This window comes from Anastrepha obliqua, chromosome 2, assembly GCF_027943255.1.
Source record: "Anastrepha obliqua isolate idAnaObli1 chromosome 2, idAnaObli1_1.0, whole genome shotgun sequence".
NCBI lineage: Eukaryota > Metazoa > Arthropoda > Insecta > Diptera > Tephritidae > Anastrepha > Anastrepha obliqua.
In genome coordinates, this window is record NC_072893.1 from 1,274,065 (window position 1) to 1,292,741 (window position 18,677).

Genomic DNA, 18,677 nt, shown 5'->3' on the forward strand with positions numbered 1-18,677 from the left:
TTAAATAAAATATGGTATTTGTAGAGATGTTTTTGTTTTCGATTGAAAAGTAGATGTTTTTTTATTTCACTAGAATATTTGTAGATTGCCGACTACTAAAATAAGGAAAAAAGAAGACCTTTTATATCTCATCGGTATTTAGTGAAAAAAGTGTCATTAAATGCTCATTTTACTCCTCCGAATCAACCATTCGACCTTTACGGAGCACTCTGTGTATTTAGCGGTTGTGTTGTCATGGTAATTTGCAAATTTCGAATATATGCACCTAAGTACAATATGTACACCGATCCATTTTAATATAATTTTCTTTTTCATTTAATTCTTTTATTAGTAATTTAAGTTTGGTTAAATGCAGAAATACGCATCATTGTTTAAATAAATCTTCTCATATCTGTGTGCCATTTTCGAATATTCCACTGACTTCGCCCATATTAACCGTCTATTTCACCTATCTTATCTTTGCAGCTTCGCCGCGTGAGAAGCGACACTGCTGCGGCAGAGAAGAACGTTGACCAAGTGAATGTGAATGTGATTGTGGCAAAGGCAGTGGTCAACTGGAGCAAATATGGAGAGACAAGGATATAAATCAAATTTAGCCATTTTCACTCGCCCGCGCAGTGAACGTATTTAAATCAGTGCGGGCCGTTAAGGACATACCAGCTACACGGTAGTTACACATACCACAACATTAAGCACATATCAGGAAAGGCAGAATGTCCAGCCATTCGGGCACGATTGGCCGCAAACGTGGCGGCAGTGCTAGCGAGTACTACTTTGGTGGTGGCGGCGACCAGATGCGGCGACAGCGCTCGGCCGAGTGGCACAGTCACCACGGCTACAGCAGCAGCGAGGATGAGTACCAGAATACTGTTCAGTCGTCGGCCTTCGATACGCAACTGCTGGCGCAGCTGCTGTTGCAGAGTCAGCAATTGGCAAGTGAGTAGATTGGCAAGTGCCAACGGGTGGTGGCGTGGTAGTGGAGGGAGTGTAGATGTAAATGGTTGCCGCTGGGTTTGGGAGACAGTTGAAATGACCAAATATCTTATTCAATTAGTAATGGACAGTCTTAAGCTGAATTTAAGCGGATTAGTGAAATGGGCGTTCATTCGCTTGGACGCTACTGTGGAATGGCAGCCAAGTGGAATGCCGAGTAGATAAATTTAGGATGACGACAATCAATGGGATACTGTGATGGGAGTGCATTTGGTTTATACGACTCAATTAAGTGCTTTAAAAAGATAGGTCCATGCGAACTGACTGGGGACGTTCTTTAGCTGCCAGGGTCAAGAATACTATAATTGGCTTCCTCACTTTCATGCGAACACACTTTTTATTCTGCCTCCGCTGCAATTTTGACTGCATTACAAACTGTTTATTTACTATTTTTCAGGCTTGGATCGCTATGGCTCTGACTGTGAAAACCCAGATAATCCTACATCACTGCTCACTGAATATCCGAACGCGTTGCGAGACCACAGCTCCAGCTTAGCGTTCCAACTGCAAATGCAGCAACAGAACACCGGGCTAAGCTCACCCATGAAACAACAGACTACGCTCGCTGCCGCAGTGGCAGCAGCGCAAATTACTGCCACTAATAAATATCAGGCGAATCAGCTGCCAACGAGCACGGCTCTCCTGCCAAACAGCGCCAATACAACGCGCAGTACAAATCCATTTCTTAACGCCAAATACGACTCTCAGTCCAACTCGGACTCAATGAGCGACCGACTATCCTACTCCGGTAGTGCAGCAATGCTGGATCGTTTGCAAGCCGTCGTGGAGGGCGCCACCGCACTGCCTATTAGTGGTAGTGGTACTGCCGGCTTGAGTGCGCTTAACTCCTCCCTTTTATTGCCCACCAGCTCAACTGCCAGCAGTCTCAATCCGAGTGTTAGAGATAGCGCAAGTAGTGGCACAGCGCGTGCCCATCGCACGAAAAGTGGACGCTCAATAAATCGCGCTGCCACTGGGAATGGTAGTGGCAGCGGTGTCATAGCGGGTATGACTTCCTCAAGTAGCGGTGCCTCTTCAAACAGTAATGCCACCTCCGCGGCTGGTGCTATTGCGGCCGCAGTTACCAGTCGCAGCGAGCGAGAAAAACTCAAATTGCAACAAATTCAAAAAGAACTACTTGAGTACGCGCATTCCACAGCAGAAAGCTCTATTGGCTTGGATTTAGACGAATTTGTAACATCCGGTGGTGAGTCCGAGCCACCGCCAGAACCAGCGCCACCGGAAATTCCACCACGCACACAATCGCTCTTGATGTCGCTGCGAAAGCCTTCGGACTATAAGCTCAAGTACGAAGATAAAGGCGACCAAAAGCACGAGGAGTTCATACCGACCAGCCATTTGCAGCAGCAGCAACAGCAGCCAATACAAAAGGGTGAGTCTCGCAAAGCTTTTGTACCAATGGTGGATAAACTTGCACCAGAAAATAAAGTAGGATAGAGCTTCGAAAGCTTACAGGACTAAATGTGCGCACAGAATCTGTTAAATGTGCATGGCTAGGGAGACTTTCTCTACTCATGGGAATAGTTTGAAGTTTTTAAGAATAGTGGGATATTTTTTATGCATTTTTCTTATTGCTATTTAAGTTTAGTTGAAATAAGTGAAGCTTTTGTGCATTGGTTGGCAGGAAAGCTTTTAGTGGCAAATCGTTAAAATGGGCTTTTTACGCAAACAACAGCTTTTAAGGAAACTTAAAACAGCTTTAAGGAAACTTCCTATTATTATAAGTTCCTATAAGGAAAACGAAATCAAACGGTTATTTTCAACGTTAAGAGAGGTAGTTTTTTTGTGATTAAAAAATGAAATTTATGCGGAAAATACAAAGATAAAAAAAAAGGAATTGAAAGAGCAAGTGGAACATATATATATTTCTTTTGTTATAATTATTAATATTATTTTTCATATACTTTTTTTGTTTGTTGCAGACTTTTTGATTACCGACAATTCGCGATCCAGTGAAAACCAATCGAAAGCGAGCGACACACAGAGTCAAGCTGGGTAAGTGGCACGAAAAAAAATTTGATCAAAATATAATTTTTTATGCATCTGAGATAACGTTAATATGCGCTTAACTGGAGTCGCAAAAGTTAACAGGCACTTTTTTTTATTTTTTTATTTTATTAACAACTAAAAATTTAGCTAACGTGGAACTAAAATAAAATATTCATAACAAAAAAAAAAAAAAAAAATAGTTCCAATAGTTTCACAACGCATTTGGTATCAAGCATCGCTTGGCACTTCTCTTCGACTCCTCACATCCTTTTACAATACAAAAGATGCTTTCCTTGGAATCTGGTTTCATTTTTCATATTCGTATTGTATTGCATCTTTTCAGCTTTATTGCTTTCTATTGTTAATGGTCGCCACTTTCACGGTCTTCTCGATTGCAATTTTGTTAAATAATTCGATTTGGGAAACATTACAAAATCTTGATTCAATTTTAAAAAATTGCATTCGGCACGCGTTACGCACAGCCCATACACACAAACCCACACTTATGTGATGGGAACTTAGCTACACACATATGCGAGGATGCGGAAGAAGCAACTAGACATCATGGCAGCACACACGCACACAAGTGGACGATAAGGCACAAGTGCAATGAAGTTGAAGGCTTCAGTTAATTCCGGCAAAAATATCATCCTCACAAAAGTATCTTATTATGTTCGCGTTGCCGCATCGTCTTTGGTGTATTTTATTACCTTTGCAGTTATGACTGTACGTGCGTGTGTGTGTTGTGTGCATGTAAGTATGGCTGTGCATTCATGCGTCTGCAACTGGCTAGTGGAAAGTAGAAAAATATAAGTATGGGATGACCGTGTGTGTGCGACTGCCTTGCTAAAGCTGCATACATCCCTTTGTTCCTGGGAGAATTCACCTAAACACACACACACTCACATGCATTCAATGGTGCGCGTTCACACAATGCTGCCAAAGGCCAGAACTTCAAGCTGAAATATATTTTATTTTACTTATTTCACTCACTTCTATTTATATGTGAGAAAAGCTTGCTGTTCTTGTTGTTGTCGGAATAAAAAATGTCCATTTGATTGTGCATCGCATAGAGGTGCACACACCCGCACATTTGATTGTTTGTTGACATGGATGTGCAGTCGGCGCGGCATCGGATGTGAATGATAACAATTTCACCGACAAATAACTTTTGTTGCTTGCAACTTTCTTTGTTGTTGAATGCAACAGATTATTATTAACTGCGTCACAAAGCCCATGATTCCATGTGGCCTGTTTGATTCGTCTATTGTCGTGAATTTAATCAGGATTTTGAGATGGAGGCGCACGATGAAAGATCTTCGCCTCGAAAGTTTTTTTAATAATTTTTTTGCGTTTACAAATCTGTGCAAATACCCGCCTACATACATATATGTATATATATAAAGGTGCGCATATGTGTGTATATCTGGTAAAATGTGCTCCATTATAGCTGAATAATTACAGTCTTACTAAATCTAACCAGGATCGCCATTTATATAGTCGTTGCATATTCGCAATCGGAATACTGAATTATGGTTGCATTTGCGCAAATGCGCCTTGAAATAATTTGCATCTTTTTGATTTCGCTTCGATTTGCTTAGCATTTCCTAACCATTTGCGATTTCCAGCATCTTGTTTTGAATTCTGCTCCACCAAGCTAATGGAAATGAGAGATGAGCTGTAATGCACGACCTGCTGCCCGCCCTCCCTTTGCTCGTCGTTCACCTTCGCCATTGGCACTTATTCAAATGGCCCCCCATCTCTTTTGACAATTTGACCAATTCCGGCATGGAACGATGTTGTTAACGGCAATTAAAACCGCAAATAGCTTCGCACACGGTTGCTGCGATTCCAAATGCGACCGAGGTAGCCGAAGCAGATGGCTGCTGCATAGGTGCCAGTCCCTACAGAGTTTGCAAGAGCAGCAACCGCAAAGCTGGACGCTGAGTACGCGGCCACATGCGTATGTATTTTTATGTTTGTGTGTGTACAGGTAAATATGTACCTATGAGCGCTGCACTCGGGCCGCATGCTTGTGAACGCAAAAATGCGTTGCATATGATTCACTCGGTGCGGCTTCACAGCCGGTAGTTGATTGCCGCTTTTTGCAAATTTCTGCAGCTTTTCTTCATGCGATTTTTGGATTCATTGAGGAGGAAGATATCAATGGCGATTAGTAGGGCGCACCATTGCCATCATTTGTGAAGGAGCACCGCGAGGTATGTAGACTTTCGTGCCCCACCTATATGAATCTACCAAAGGGGACCGACAGAATCCACCAAACAAGAAATCGATACCACATAGTTGGTTTTTCATTAACTTCATTTTATTATTACTACTCTCCCTAATTTATTACTACTTTAAATGAGAGACCTACGAGCTGAGAGCTGTCTCACGCTGATGTCAGCAGCTGACTTTGGATAAATGCTGATGATGAATTACAAGAGTTCATAAAACCTTGAATTAGTAAAGGAACGCTCACTATAACTGCATGAAAACACTCTAACCGGTTTGAAAATAGATTTTTAGCCCTTTAATTTGTTTATGTGCAATAATTCTTTAAGGCACTGCCCTACGTATTCCTGGAATTTGTGAGTAATACGCATACACACACACTCATACACAAATTTCTTTGAGCCATCAAAATGTACCTTATTGCCTTCAAAGTACTATCGTCTACATAGATGCAATATACTTTTGCCAGCGACTCTTTAAATTTTTGAAATATTACATGCAACTTAAGTTAAGTTAAGTTTGTGATTTATAAATCAAATATCAGCAAATGTTATATAAATTTCATGGAGTTTTTACATAGGTGGTTTCCCGCTGCCTTCTGACGGGATGCAAGCTTTCCTTCTCATTAGACAGCCGCCCACTCTGAGTGCGACGCTGACCAGATATCCTCTTAATGCAAGTCAGTCGCCATGAGAATTTTGGTTTTATGGAATCAGTAGTCAGATAGGCGGCGTTTACTCACCTTATCACGAATTTTCGGGCGTTGCGGATTTTTTGAAGAACTTGCCATATCCAAACAAGCCCACTCAGACCAATTATTCCTAACCGCTGCTGGTCCGGCACTGCTTATTTATCTGCTTATTCGCAGGTAACCTTCATAACTAAAGGCCGCCCACTATCCGCAATCTGTGACCCATCTGGTAGCCCGTAGCTTGACTCCAGTAGAATTCCATAAAAATCAGTGAACTGAAGTGTTTAAAGGTAAGTTTATCACCTATAATTACTCAAACAGATGCGAGAGCGCTATATCCAAAGGGCGAAACCTATGCCTCTCTTCTGGCTACAATTTGCCGTGAAGGAAAGATAAGGTGTGTTGGAGTCTTCCGTGTATTGGTTGCAGAAACGGCAAAAGCCAACTCTAGCTCTTCACTCCTAAGCTTCCTCTTGATGGTGTGTTGGCCCATAACAAGAAAGGGCTCGGTCACAGCGGTCACGAGGCCACAGCCTCTCTAGCCCTTGCGTCCGTTTCTTCCTTCCCAGTTATACCCCTGTGTCCTGGGACCAATATTAGCCTGATGCGTTTGTGCGTTCCTAACAAATTCAATTTCTCGCTACACTCAAGGACCAGTGAGGACTTAGTCTCACTGGATGACAGTGCCTTGAGTGCACAATTCGTTTATTCCGGAGACTCATCTTTAAAATAATTTGTACTCATATACAGATAGCATACACCTCCGCTTGGAAGATGCTTGGACAACTATCTATTGGCACAGAACATTTGGTTTTGGACCCATATATTCAAGCTCTTATACCTTCCCATGTCTTCGAGCCGTCTGTATACCAGTGTAGGGTACACTCTTGGAGTTTCCTTTCAAATTCAAGTGTAGTCCGATTTACTTTGTCGTCCAGCCCAATTCTGAACTTTTTCTCAAATTAAATAACTTTATTGATATCAGCTCTGGGTATACCTTCTAGTTGGGCACACGCGTAGCAACGATCGAGTTTTGTGGAGGTAATGGTTGAAGAACTGCCGCTCTGATTTGTGCAGCGAATGATGATGACTATATCAGTCATGTTGTTAATAAAAAACCTTTTCCAGTGTCCCTCACAGGTGACAAAATTTTAAAAATTTATTTTTAAATCCAAACCAAAGTCGTTATAGTCATAAATCATATATACAAATAGCATTTTATGTGGAATAGGGGTAGTTTACTGGTAAGTTGGCTAACTTAAAATTTTCCATAAATACGATGACTATTTACGTAGAAATTCTCGTTAGTACCATAGATATTATTTTTTACACTTCCGTGGGGACATTAAACGAGTATTTGCGACTGTATTGCTACTCGAGATGAACAACGGGCTGACGAGTATGAAAGTGAACAAGAGCTTATGCCGTGGCGTAAGAAGAATGCAGACCCATCTTGAAAATGTATCCTGGAATTTTATTAGCAAAGCAAAAATCGATCCTGTTTTTTTCGGAAAGTGCGGCGTTAATTAAATGCATACATAAATTTCTAAGTATATTCACACATCATTCCAAGTGTATTTTTGCATTTGCACTCATCTTTCTTGTTTTTGTTTTTACGTGTAATTCCCCACAAAAATGGCATACGAGCATTTCAACCTATCTTTGTAATCTGCTATCATTGCGATTCATTTCGCTTCCTCCAAGCCTCAGTGTGTCTAGCTGACGATTAGTATGCTCCAGCTGCTTTGGTCAAATGTATGCGCCTGCTGTTGAGCTACGACGTGCCTATACTATAATCTCCTCGTAGGCTCACACGCTTGCAGATCATCCCACCACAGCCACCATCCATCGACCCTGATATCTTTAAGCTGCGCCGAGACGTATGTAACTGCCTGCAAATGCATTTCTCGGACTAAACCGAGGATTAAATGGCGAATGTCGTACATATCCTGCGCTTTGCCTTTCCTTTCGCACCAAGTTTTTTGCCCTGTCGATGCTACTTTTTGCGTTCATTGCCTCCGAACAATGCAAACGTTCAGCATGAAAGCTACGAGACAGATCAGCAGACATTGCCACTAGACTGGACTGGTGAGCATTGGGGGAACTGTGGCCGAAAAGACGAAAAGGCGTAATTCATTACAATAATCCCACGAATGAGCAATAAAATTCGAATGTTTCCACTTGTGCCGGCATCGAAGTGCAGCCGGAAAGGAGCAAATGCAATATCAACTCCAGCGTCCGTGAAAGTGAGTAGTCCAACACCCGCACCTCAATTGCATCTCAATTCTATGTGTGTATGTGTATGCATGCATGTGTGTGCTCGTGTGCACAAATAGTGTCTAGTGCTCGCCCACGTCCACAGGATATGTTGATGTGTTTGGACTAGTAGCATCTGCCTGTGAGGAAGAGTGTGCGGCAGACGCGTTGTGGCAGCCGGAAGAGTTCCATAAAAGACGAGAGTAACATTTTTCATTGATGTGAAATTCGCATTAAGTAATTTCTGCGTGTTGCTGCCAGTTTATGTGCTTTTTGCAAAAGAGGCATTTCATTTCATTAAAACCAAAGTTTACTGCTCAAAAATTTAGGAAAACTTGAATTGAACGAATATTTGCTAAGAGTTTTAAGCATAAATTGTCTTACCGTTAGTCATATTCATTTTGATGCAAATTCCAGCCACAAATGCAGTCGCACGCACAACCGCCCCGCGCGGGGTAATAAACATCCGCTCACCCGTTCGTATATTTGAGTCGTAGCTCCTTCCATGTCAGCATTCGATTGTACTCGAAAATGTGTGTGTGCATATTCAAATATATGTATGTGTATATACACACACATGCACACATGCCACTGACCCATTCATCATTCGAATTGTGCTCTGTGCTCACATGTTTGGCTTCATACAAACGCACTTGTAAGACTAACGGTATTGCCTACGCACGATCTATCCATCCCTGCAAGTCAATGATTCTTCAATTCTGCTCAATTTATCTCTGGTAATTTTTGAAATGTAAACTTCTTATTGCTTTTGTTTCCCTCCAACCCCCAACGACCGGTGAATGTGGTGGTGATGGTGGTGCTGCTCGCCGCCTCTCCTACGTGCTCGGTTTTTGTTTTCTTAATTCCTACAATATTGTTTTTTTCTTGTTGTTGTTTTTGCCCTACACAATTTTGCATTGCATTCCTTTTTTATTGTTCAGTTGTAATGCTGTAGCTGCCGTTTTACTGCTTTTACTGCTTTTATTGCTGCTTGATATTATTGTTGCTGTTGTTGCCTGGATTTCGCACAAATATGCAGTATCATAATTGGTATTTTTGTGCTCGAATAGGTTTAAGTCATATCAGCAGAATGCAACCACAACCCTCGTCCTGCCCACTTGGTTGTGCCCACATACTGGCTCATCGAAGTCCTTACCGAGGATTTCAGTATTCGTATTCTCATTGAGTTGGCATAAATTATGTGTAAACCGATAATAATATTTGCTAATGCCTTGGCACCGAGCGCTTCTCGATGTGCGCTACTGCTCCTCTATGCAATGGCCAACATGAGGGATGAGGAGGCTCTTCGAGCTTATATGCTTTCGCTTCTAATCCTGAGTGTATGCAAAATAACGAGCAATTAATACGGTCTTACCACTTCCATAGTTGCCAGATTAGCCGAAAGTGAGCAATTAGTGTGAGACATCTGCATGCAAATTTCTGTTGTTCCCATCCATCTGTCCATGTGGTATTTGTAGTGATCGATTAGGACTACTATTTCTTTATTTAAATTCGGAATTATTTTATTACACAACTACCTAAACTCCCTTCGTAAATAGAATAATATTTACTCAAAGCAAAGGGCCAACAATATTTAAATGCCGTTGATGCCAAAATATTGAAAGTGTAGCGAAGGCAACTAATAAACAAACAAACAAACAAAAAGCAACAAAACCTAAAGTGAACATTGGAGTTATGTCGGTCATAAGCGTAGACGCAGCCACAGACGCCAAACCCCTGCTGAAATGCAGGCACTTCGAAGGTGCGTAGACCTAATAAAGTTATTCATTCCATTGTCTCTGAGGGACGGTTCTGCGCTTGCGAGGTAAGACGTCTGTGCGTCGACTTGAACACTCAACTGAGTCCCATGGGTACGCGCATGCGCAAATGCCGCCGCTCAGCAGCATTTAAGTGCCTATGCATGTCTTATTAATTTGGCTCATTTATCTTAGGGATATCGGAGTAGAAACCAACCAACAGTAACGCAGCGTAAATTGAAAAAAGGCGATTACATAAATAAATATATAAAATGGATAAAGAATATTAAGCCAGCTCAATGAACAGCGCAGTTGTGTTTGTTTTTCACAAGGTAATTTGATACCTACGAGATGCGAGTTGTTAATTACATCTTACACAGCGGTGAGCGCAAATAAGCGCACGGCTTGCCCTGGAACTTGAGGCCAATACTGGCTTATGGATGGCTGGATTGTTGGATTGGCTGTCTTTTTGCTTTCACTTCGTGGTCAGCATGGCCGCACCGAGCTGCCAACATCTGTAGTAAAGTGTGAGCAACGGTTTCTGCTGCTGGGGCATATAATGCGTTGCTTCTAAATTTTCGGATCTTCTCACTTATCCAATGCTTGGCCGTTGATCTCATCATTTCTTGCTTCATGCACACATTATTTCGCTTTTCTGCTTCCTTTATCTCTCCTCACTCGTCGACGGGGTGTGAATTACATAGTGAACTTTTCGTGCGCACTCAGCTTATTATGGATGGCCGGGCATATCTATTTCCCCTTGCATGAATTAATTTCGAATATTAATTTTTTTCGTCTCTTGACACTTTTCTGTTGTCCCTCGCGTCGCTTGTGGTTGTGTCACGCTGTGATGGATCGTCAAAAATATTGAGCTGCAAACCAAGTACGGGATGGTCGCCGCAGGATTTTCGATTCTAGCTGTCAACGCAGCGAGTGTGATCCTATGAACAGCCTGCATGCGTTTTTTATTGCCTTCATATTTCAATTAAGTGGCTGGGATCTTTATTAAGCACTTCTGTGAACTTTATTATCATATCAGGGTTAGGGGAGCTGTGAATGAGTTGTATTTGTTTGTGCATTTCTCTAGAAGTGTTGAAACATTTTGTTTAGCATTAGCCTTTATTTCATTCTGTTTGATTTTTTTTTTGTTAACTATTTTTAACTGAAATTTAGCTGAGTTAGGGGAGGCATAGTTTCATAGTTTTAAACAAGTTAGAGGAGAAAAGTTGAAAAATTCTGCAGAAGTATTGAAAAATGTTTGGCAAAAATTAATTTTCAGCAAATTTATTGGGCAACTTTATTGCAGCCGCTGTTGGCCGGTCTGGGAGCATAAAACAGCAAATAATGGACCAACTTTTTTTTAAGTGGTCGTCTCTCGCCAATCCATGACTAATTTAAGAATTGCACAGAAAAATCATCTGCCGTTTGGAGGTGGAATGAAACTGACATTTGAAAGCCAGCACACAAAGGTGTGCACCACAAATTAGGGATAGAGTTCGGCATAACTACTAGAAAAGAATGTATAAAACTACTTCATAAGTGAATAGTATAATATTTTAAGTTCATTGATTAGGTACATAAGTGAGGCCATAATTTGTATAGGGGGGAAAAATTCTTAATTTTTGTGTGATAACGTCCAGAAATGAAGGAATGTTAAAAACAGGAAAATACTAAATGTGAAATTCTAAGCCGATCGGAGGAGGTTTAGAGGTTTCTGGAAAATCAACTTTCTTGAGTATTTTTTAAAAGAACACAATAAATACTTTTTTCCAATTTTCTCAGTAGTAGGGTTACATAAATCTTTTTAAGAAGGTAACCAGTCCCTCCGCGGCCACCGTAGCCGAATGAGTTGGTGCGTGACTTTCATTCAGAATCTCGTTGAAAGACCAAAATGAAGAAAAAAGTTTTTTCTCAGAGCGGTCGCCCTCGGTAGGCAATGGCAAACCTCCGAGTGTATTTCTGCTATGAAAAAGCTCTTCATAAAATAATATCTGCCGTTCGAAGTCGGCTTAAAACTGTAGGTCCCTCCATTTGAGGACCCACATCAAGACGCACACCACAAATAGGAGGAAGAGCCCGGCCAAACACCAAAAACGGGAGTACGCGCCAATTATATATATATAATATATATATATATATATAATTAGTCCCTCCAGTGACATGTTTTGCAAATTTCCCAGGTCTTCAAAAAAATAAACGCCAAGATATTTGGCATGGATTCACAGAGGAGGTGTTGTACCGACTCAATTTCTTCTTCATTTTCATAGCTCCTGCGCAAGTCATTGTGAGGTACACCCATTCTACTGGCTAGGGCGCCTATATCGCAGTGAGCCGTTATAATACCTCTAAGGACGATGATAGTTATCTGTTTAATCCAAGCGGACATTGTGTCCTTTTAAGATTCAGTTTTGGACAGAGTGCTTTGGAGTCCCTGCAGTTAGTAGTTGGAGACCACCTTTTATTGAGCGATTACGCTCAAGTCAATCGCAGTACATAGTTCGTTTAGAGGTATGCTTATGTCTTCCACCAATCGCTGAAGGCTAGTCCCTGAGCCTTTCCTTGCACACTCATCCGTTCTTTCTTTTCCCTCCACTCCAGAGGGACCGGGGACCCAACAAAGTGTGGTGTTGTGTGGTTAAATAAGAGAGACCTTCTCCTCCACATCTTGAATTGATGCGCGCTGAGGCCTGTGCCTTGATCGCTGTTTGACTATCAACAAAAATGGTAAGGTTTGCCAGAAGTAAGTTCATTAGTCTTATGTTGTGGTTTTTGTGTGTTCAGTGTAGTGTAATCACCGGTCGCCATCGTCTACCTTATCTAATGGTTGGCTCAAGAAACGTGCTGTTTCGACAGGTTGAGTCCAGAGGGAGAGGGGTATTAAATGACTGGGTTTGATGGGGTATGTAAAAAGATGGTTAGTGTCGTGCGGGGTGCCTTCAAATGCCGGACATATATTTAGTATATCGGGATCGATTCTGAATAAGTAGGAGTTTAACCTGCTACAGTATCCAGAACAGTTTTTGTCCCAAGGTTACGCGGGACTCTCGGGAAAGTTGAACCTCTTCGTCTGCGTGGGTGTTGGTTGGACTCGGGAGCTTAAGAAGGTGGTAAGAGTCTCCCGATGAATGCCGTTGATTGCCTATCTGTACACTGTCCGATCCAGTAGCTCTAGGTCTGTTTTGTCCTGGATCGCGTCCGCGTGATTAAGGAAATGCCTCCTGACATGCCTGGGAGGTGGCTCAGGCTCAAGCAGGTGTCTATATGGGTGAGACCTGCCGTAACACCCCTGCTGAGCAGTTTATTATGCTCCTTTACAGGTAGCATATGAGCCTCGTCATGACGGTGTTTGTCCACTGCGAATCACGGGTGCCAGGCGATCAGACAGGCGCAGCATAGTTTATAACCGGTCGGCCTATTGCCCTAGTAAACTAGCCCTGTCTAGTGTTCATTAGTCTTATAGTTTTTACTGCTTGGTCTATAGCGTAGTTCTCAGCTTGGAAGACGCTACACTGGCCTGGGAGTCTAAAGAAGTAATTTAAGGATAATCATTACGAGTGCACTCCCGATCCAGTGCCTTTGTTCATCTTTGAGCCGTCAGTATAAATATGGTAGCCACTATCGTCTGATATGACTCTGGTCTGCCAGTCTGCGCGTACTCCCTTTATTAGTGTTTTGCTCCTATTTGCGGTGTGCGTTCTTATGTTTTTTCCATAAATGGAGGCATCTACAGTTTTAAGCCAAGTTTGAACGGCAGATAGGCATCGCATCGTCTATCGCACTCACTGCAATGTGGTTTGAAAAAAGCCATAACTTATCTTTTTACATTGAATGTTTAACATTAGAAAAGTACGCCTTCTTATCTATTCTAAGTCTTATCCGACTTGCTTAGAATTCCATATTTAGCAGTTTCTGGGGGAATGGGTATCGGTAACGTAGGCAGATGGTAGTGAATTATTTAGAATGGTTCACACCTTCTTAAATGGAGAAAGAGCAACTTAAGTTTTTGTTTGTAATTAATTCGCCCATATTTAAGTCACAAATAACCAACTAATTGTTTTGAGATGTTAAAGCATTTTGATTTGGGAATAAGTGAATAATTTTACAATTAGTAGTTTTATGTTTTCATGTACCCATCTTTAAAAAATATTGGCGGAAAAATACAAAGGATCTATTTAAAGCAATTTTTCTCCTTGTGTAGATAAATTCAACGGACCAGCAACTTCAATAAACGTTCTTAAAGAATGGAAAGAATAAGATTAATGGGAAGTTAAGATTTTAGGCGCGCCAAGGATTGTACTGATGAAATAGTTTATTAGTTTCCCTTTCATGGAGATTCGTATTATATGTCTTTAAGCAATCTACGCACCGAGTAATCCAAACTTTACCGCCTTCATTGCAGAAATAATTCTCCCATTTCTGCTCCGAATACTTCAGTTGAATGCCATCCCAGAACATCAATGCGACCAACAGGTGAAACAGTTTTTCACGAATACACAGCCACCCATGTATATATTTTATGTTCATACAGATGTCTAGTAATGTACGTACAAACTTATGTAAACATCCTATAAAACAGTGGGGTTCTACATTAAATGAACAAGCAAACGGATGAAAACAGTAAGGAACTGAACCCTGCAGAGCTAACAAAAACTCGTCTGACTGGTGGAGAAATGTATAACGCTGAACTCTCTTGCTCTGTTCTCTGCCCTTGGTTTGTTCTATTCTTGAAACTGGTATAAAACTCTTACTTTCTACTGTTATCTATTACAGCACAGTTAAGAGGCACGTCCTCAAATTCCTGTTAGATTTACGAGTGTCTTGAAAAAATGTTTGACTACAAACTAATTTTTACGATGCATCATCATCATCCTCGTTTCCTTTGCCATTGGAGCATAGGGCTTTACAAAATATATAGGACAATATCCTTTGGTTGAAATATTTCTTCATGCTGTTTGAAACCTTTTGGGCAGAAAAAATCGCATGCAAAACATTGAAGTGAAAAATGTATTTTATCTTGAGCATATTATACGGCGTACATGAGCACAATAATTGTGTTATACGCATTCAGGTTATTTTGTTTAGTTGAAAGAGCACGCACGCGAAATAAGTGCAAGAGAGTAAGAGAGAAAGGCAGTAAGGGAGAGAGAAGAGAGAGAGAGAGAGAGTGAGCTGATTCGACTGTTATCAAACAAAATATTTATTTTTATGCCAAAACGAAAGGACAACAGAGCTCAGAAGACTTCTGATTTGATAAAGGGCTATTAACTTTTCATGAACTTAGCATCGAGTAGTGGTTTGGGGCATACCTAGAAATGTAGTTTATTGGAATTAAAAAAAATGGAAGTATGCACATTTGAACCTATTGCTAAACAATTTGTGTTACTCGCTTTTAAGCCAGTAAATTAATCGACCAAAAATTCACTCTTGTCCACTCACTGACAGTTAATCGCCTAAAAGGGAGTGAAAAGTGCATTGCCGAGGAGTGGGGCCAAACTGGCGCGCCAGTACATGCGTAGAAGTAAACACAAACAAATCGTTAAATTCCTATCCAGCGAGTGAGTCGAGTGTTGGCCAAACGCGTTGAAATTTGTATCTGTCGGATGCGCGACGAAGCAGAATCGTTCAATTCTTTGTACATAAACATATGTTAGTCAATAATCAAGACCATATAATGCAGAGCAGAGAGCGTGAGAGTCAGATAAAAGTACGCGTTGAGTGCGCCCTTAACAAAAACAAATAAATTTAGACGAGAGTAAAAGAAAAAGTAGCGAAAAGTAATGTAATCGGAAACGACGGAAGCGAAAGGCGGAAGTTCATGGATGACAACAACGGCAGTGCGGGCGGATCAGCTGAGCGCTCTTATCGCCCAACATACGACAGATACAGGCAACAAAGTATCTTGTAGCTGGCGGTGAGCAGAGAGCACTGGAGCGGCGTGAGCACTCATATGCAGCCAATTGGAATGGCAACAGCACGACGGCGTTGTCGCCGGAACGGCCGCTATCACGATGCTGCTGAGCTGCTTCTCTTGACTGGCCTCAAACAGATGTTGTACAAGCATATTCGCTCCGTATTGCTGGCGCTGTCACTGCCACTGCCGCTGCTGCTGTTGCTGTTGCCATATTCAAGCAACTGAACAACTGAGTTCAGCGCCGATTCAGTTTTGTGTTATTCGTCGGTACGTTTGGACGCGTCTTGTAAACGGTGGTCGTGCCGCTGCTTGTCGCGCGTTTTTTCTCAAATACAAACACAATTTGTTCAATAATTCAGAAAACAGAAAGAAATCTCAGATCTGCTGAGCTGCATGGCAGAATTGGATGTGAACAGGTGCGGCAGTTGCAGTCAAGTTATGGCACTTAAACACAACGTGCAACAAATGCGATTAGTGCCGACACGAAAACAGTGATATGTGCAACTAACGAAGAATACTACACATCGCTGTGGCATGCTAATTGTGTGGCAGGCACAACTGCTTCTTTGCTTGCCCGCAGATGACAGTGATTCTGGTGCAGTCAATCCTTGCAAAATATTCCAATTTGTGTTTTTCTGGCCAATTATGAAAAGTTAAAGAAATTTGTGGAAATATTTGTTTGTCGAATTGTGTGGCAAGAGAGTGTGAAACCGCCATAAAACGCTACAGCAGCGGCTACGTCACACGCCGAAATTCGTGTGGCAGCTGCGTGTGTATCTGGCAGTTCGGTCAAAGAACACGAAAAATTTATCCGAAAGCAAAACATGACAAATTCATCAAAGGAGAAGTGAATGAAAAATATTGGCCAGAAAATGAATGCTCGTGAATTGAGAATTGTTTGAAAGCAAGAGATTTCAATATTTATCTAGTGTAACTACAAAAAAGTGAGTTATTAACGAATTCAAGCGAAGAAGTAGCGAAAAGCAACTTAACTCGAGGGAAGGTGGCGTGCAAAGCAGTGACGTCTTTACTCAGAGGATCCTGGCAGCAGGCAGCGAAATAAAGAAATGTAGGTCGATATTGATATTCACATATCTTTTGAAGCAAAAACAAAAAACAAGAAAATAAAATGAAACAAAAACACACGCATACAAACGAAAACAAATATAACAAAACACCACCAAACATAAATACACCCATTAACAAACTTCAACTAAACTGACAATTTTAATTATATCCTTGTATTATCCTCGAATTTCGTTTGCTGAATGTTGAACAAACGCCGCCAGCGCTTCTCTGTGCAACACACCAAAGCCATTCAAATGTGGCACGACACGCTACTGCGCTGCAATTATTTTCGGAAGCGCGCAGCAATAGGATACACCCACTAACGCGACGGCGGGCACGGTGCACACCGCTTGGGGTGGGGAGGGGTGGTCGAATTAAAAGTTTGAAATGCGCTCATTTGCCGTGGCAACGGAATTGCTCCAACGTCCCCTCGCACCTGCTGTCTGCGCGAACAATGCGTGATTATCGCAATAGAATTCGGAGTACGCAGGCGAGTGTGCAAAATTGGCAAAAACAGATCATCGTGATTCGAAACAAAAAGTTCAGAAAAGTTGCTGGTATTAATGAAAATTAAATCTACAAAATTGTTGTTCAAAACTGCTGCAGGGCAGCGCATTACATTCGATAAGCGATTTTCCGTTCACACAAATGTTCGCAATGAAAGGATCGCTTGTGCGAAAATTGGAATTTGAATTTCTACAAACTTGCAATCAGTAATGAATTCCATGACTTGTTGGTTGTACTTTTTTTTTTGTTTTGTTTTTGAGAGAAAGAAATATTTACCCAATTAGCGTTGACGAGGGCTTGTATTTGGTTTCCAGACACATTCAAATTCTCTCCAATTCTGGAAGAAAACTATTTTTCACTATTCTAAAGATGATGAGTTGAGGGTTAAGTTAAAAAGCTTCAAAAGTTTTAGAACCAGTAACTACACTGTTCGAAAACTATTTCTGTAAGTTGACTACAAAGTTCACATTTGAGGTAAAAGAAGTTGATGCAAAGAAGAGTGGGTATTCTACTTCTAAGAAATACATTTTTTCACTCCCTCTTTATTGCAACTTTTGTAATGCCTTCGCATTCAGAAGACTTCTGCCTAGGACTCTTCGTAACTCACTACACTTAAATAGCTTTCCAAATCAGTCTATGCTTCGTTTTCCACAAAGGTCCGAAGAAATTGTGCTGGGTTGTTTGAAATGTCGCAGAGGTAACGTAATAAATTTTGTGCCCAAACCCAGTGTTCAGGCTATAAATTAACTCCGTTTTGTGCGAAACTGGTTTTACTTTGCGCGCTGGAGATTTGTATAGATTTTATAGTATTTATTGAGCTTTTAATTCTGGACATAAATTCTTAAAAGGCATATCAAAAATTAAATAAGCTGTGACATGTGGAAAAGTGCTTTTTGAAGTATAGATACTTCCATCATTGGCTTCTTATCCTCACAGAATCGATTATTTAGTCTTTTGTGGTCAATTTGTCGATGTAAAACTAGTACCTTTTCTTGAAGCTTAAATGCTTTCAGGCTGTTAATACCTGGAATAGTCATAGGGCTTTAGTGGATGAGAACATAATTTTACAATATTCCTACGCGATATGTGATTTGATGTTTAAGTAGTATGAAAGTAATTTTTTCTATAAATTGGGAGTGGGATTCTTAGTTTATGAGAAGCTTTTTCTGTAATAACTCGGAGGTTTGACTCCTTCTGTGTGGAATGAAAGCTGCCGGAAGTTTTATCTTTTTTCCAGTATTTTTAGAAT

The 18,677-nt window shown here is 41.1% G+C and overlaps 2 protein-coding genes across 3 annotated transcripts in view; both read left to right on the top strand.

The window, feature by feature from the left end:
• Nucleotides 1–492: 492 nt before the first annotated feature.
• Nucleotides 493–18,677, top strand: part of LOC129236888 (uncharacterized) — a 41,921-nt gene continuing 23,736 nt past the window's right edge. The window contains exons 1-3 of the mRNA XM_054871170.1: nucleotides 493–936; nucleotides 1,391–2,386; nucleotides 2,937–3,009. Of these exons, the coding sequence (XP_054727145.1) occupies nucleotides 714–936; nucleotides 1,391–2,386; nucleotides 2,937–3,009 (1,292 nt within the window). The 5' untranslated portion in view covers nucleotides 493–713. The remainder of the gene's footprint in view (nucleotides 937–1,390; nucleotides 2,387–2,936; nucleotides 3,010–18,677) is intronic.
• The window catches only part of LOC129239691 (teneurin-a), a 335,619-nt gene continuing 333,755 nt past the window's right edge, over nucleotides 16,814–18,677 (top strand). For both annotated transcript variants that reach the window (XM_054875401.1, XM_054875402.1), the window contains exon 1: nucleotides 16,814–16,922. The gene's annotated coding sequence lies outside the window, so the exon portion shown is untranslated. The remainder of the gene's footprint in view (nucleotides 16,923–18,677) is intronic.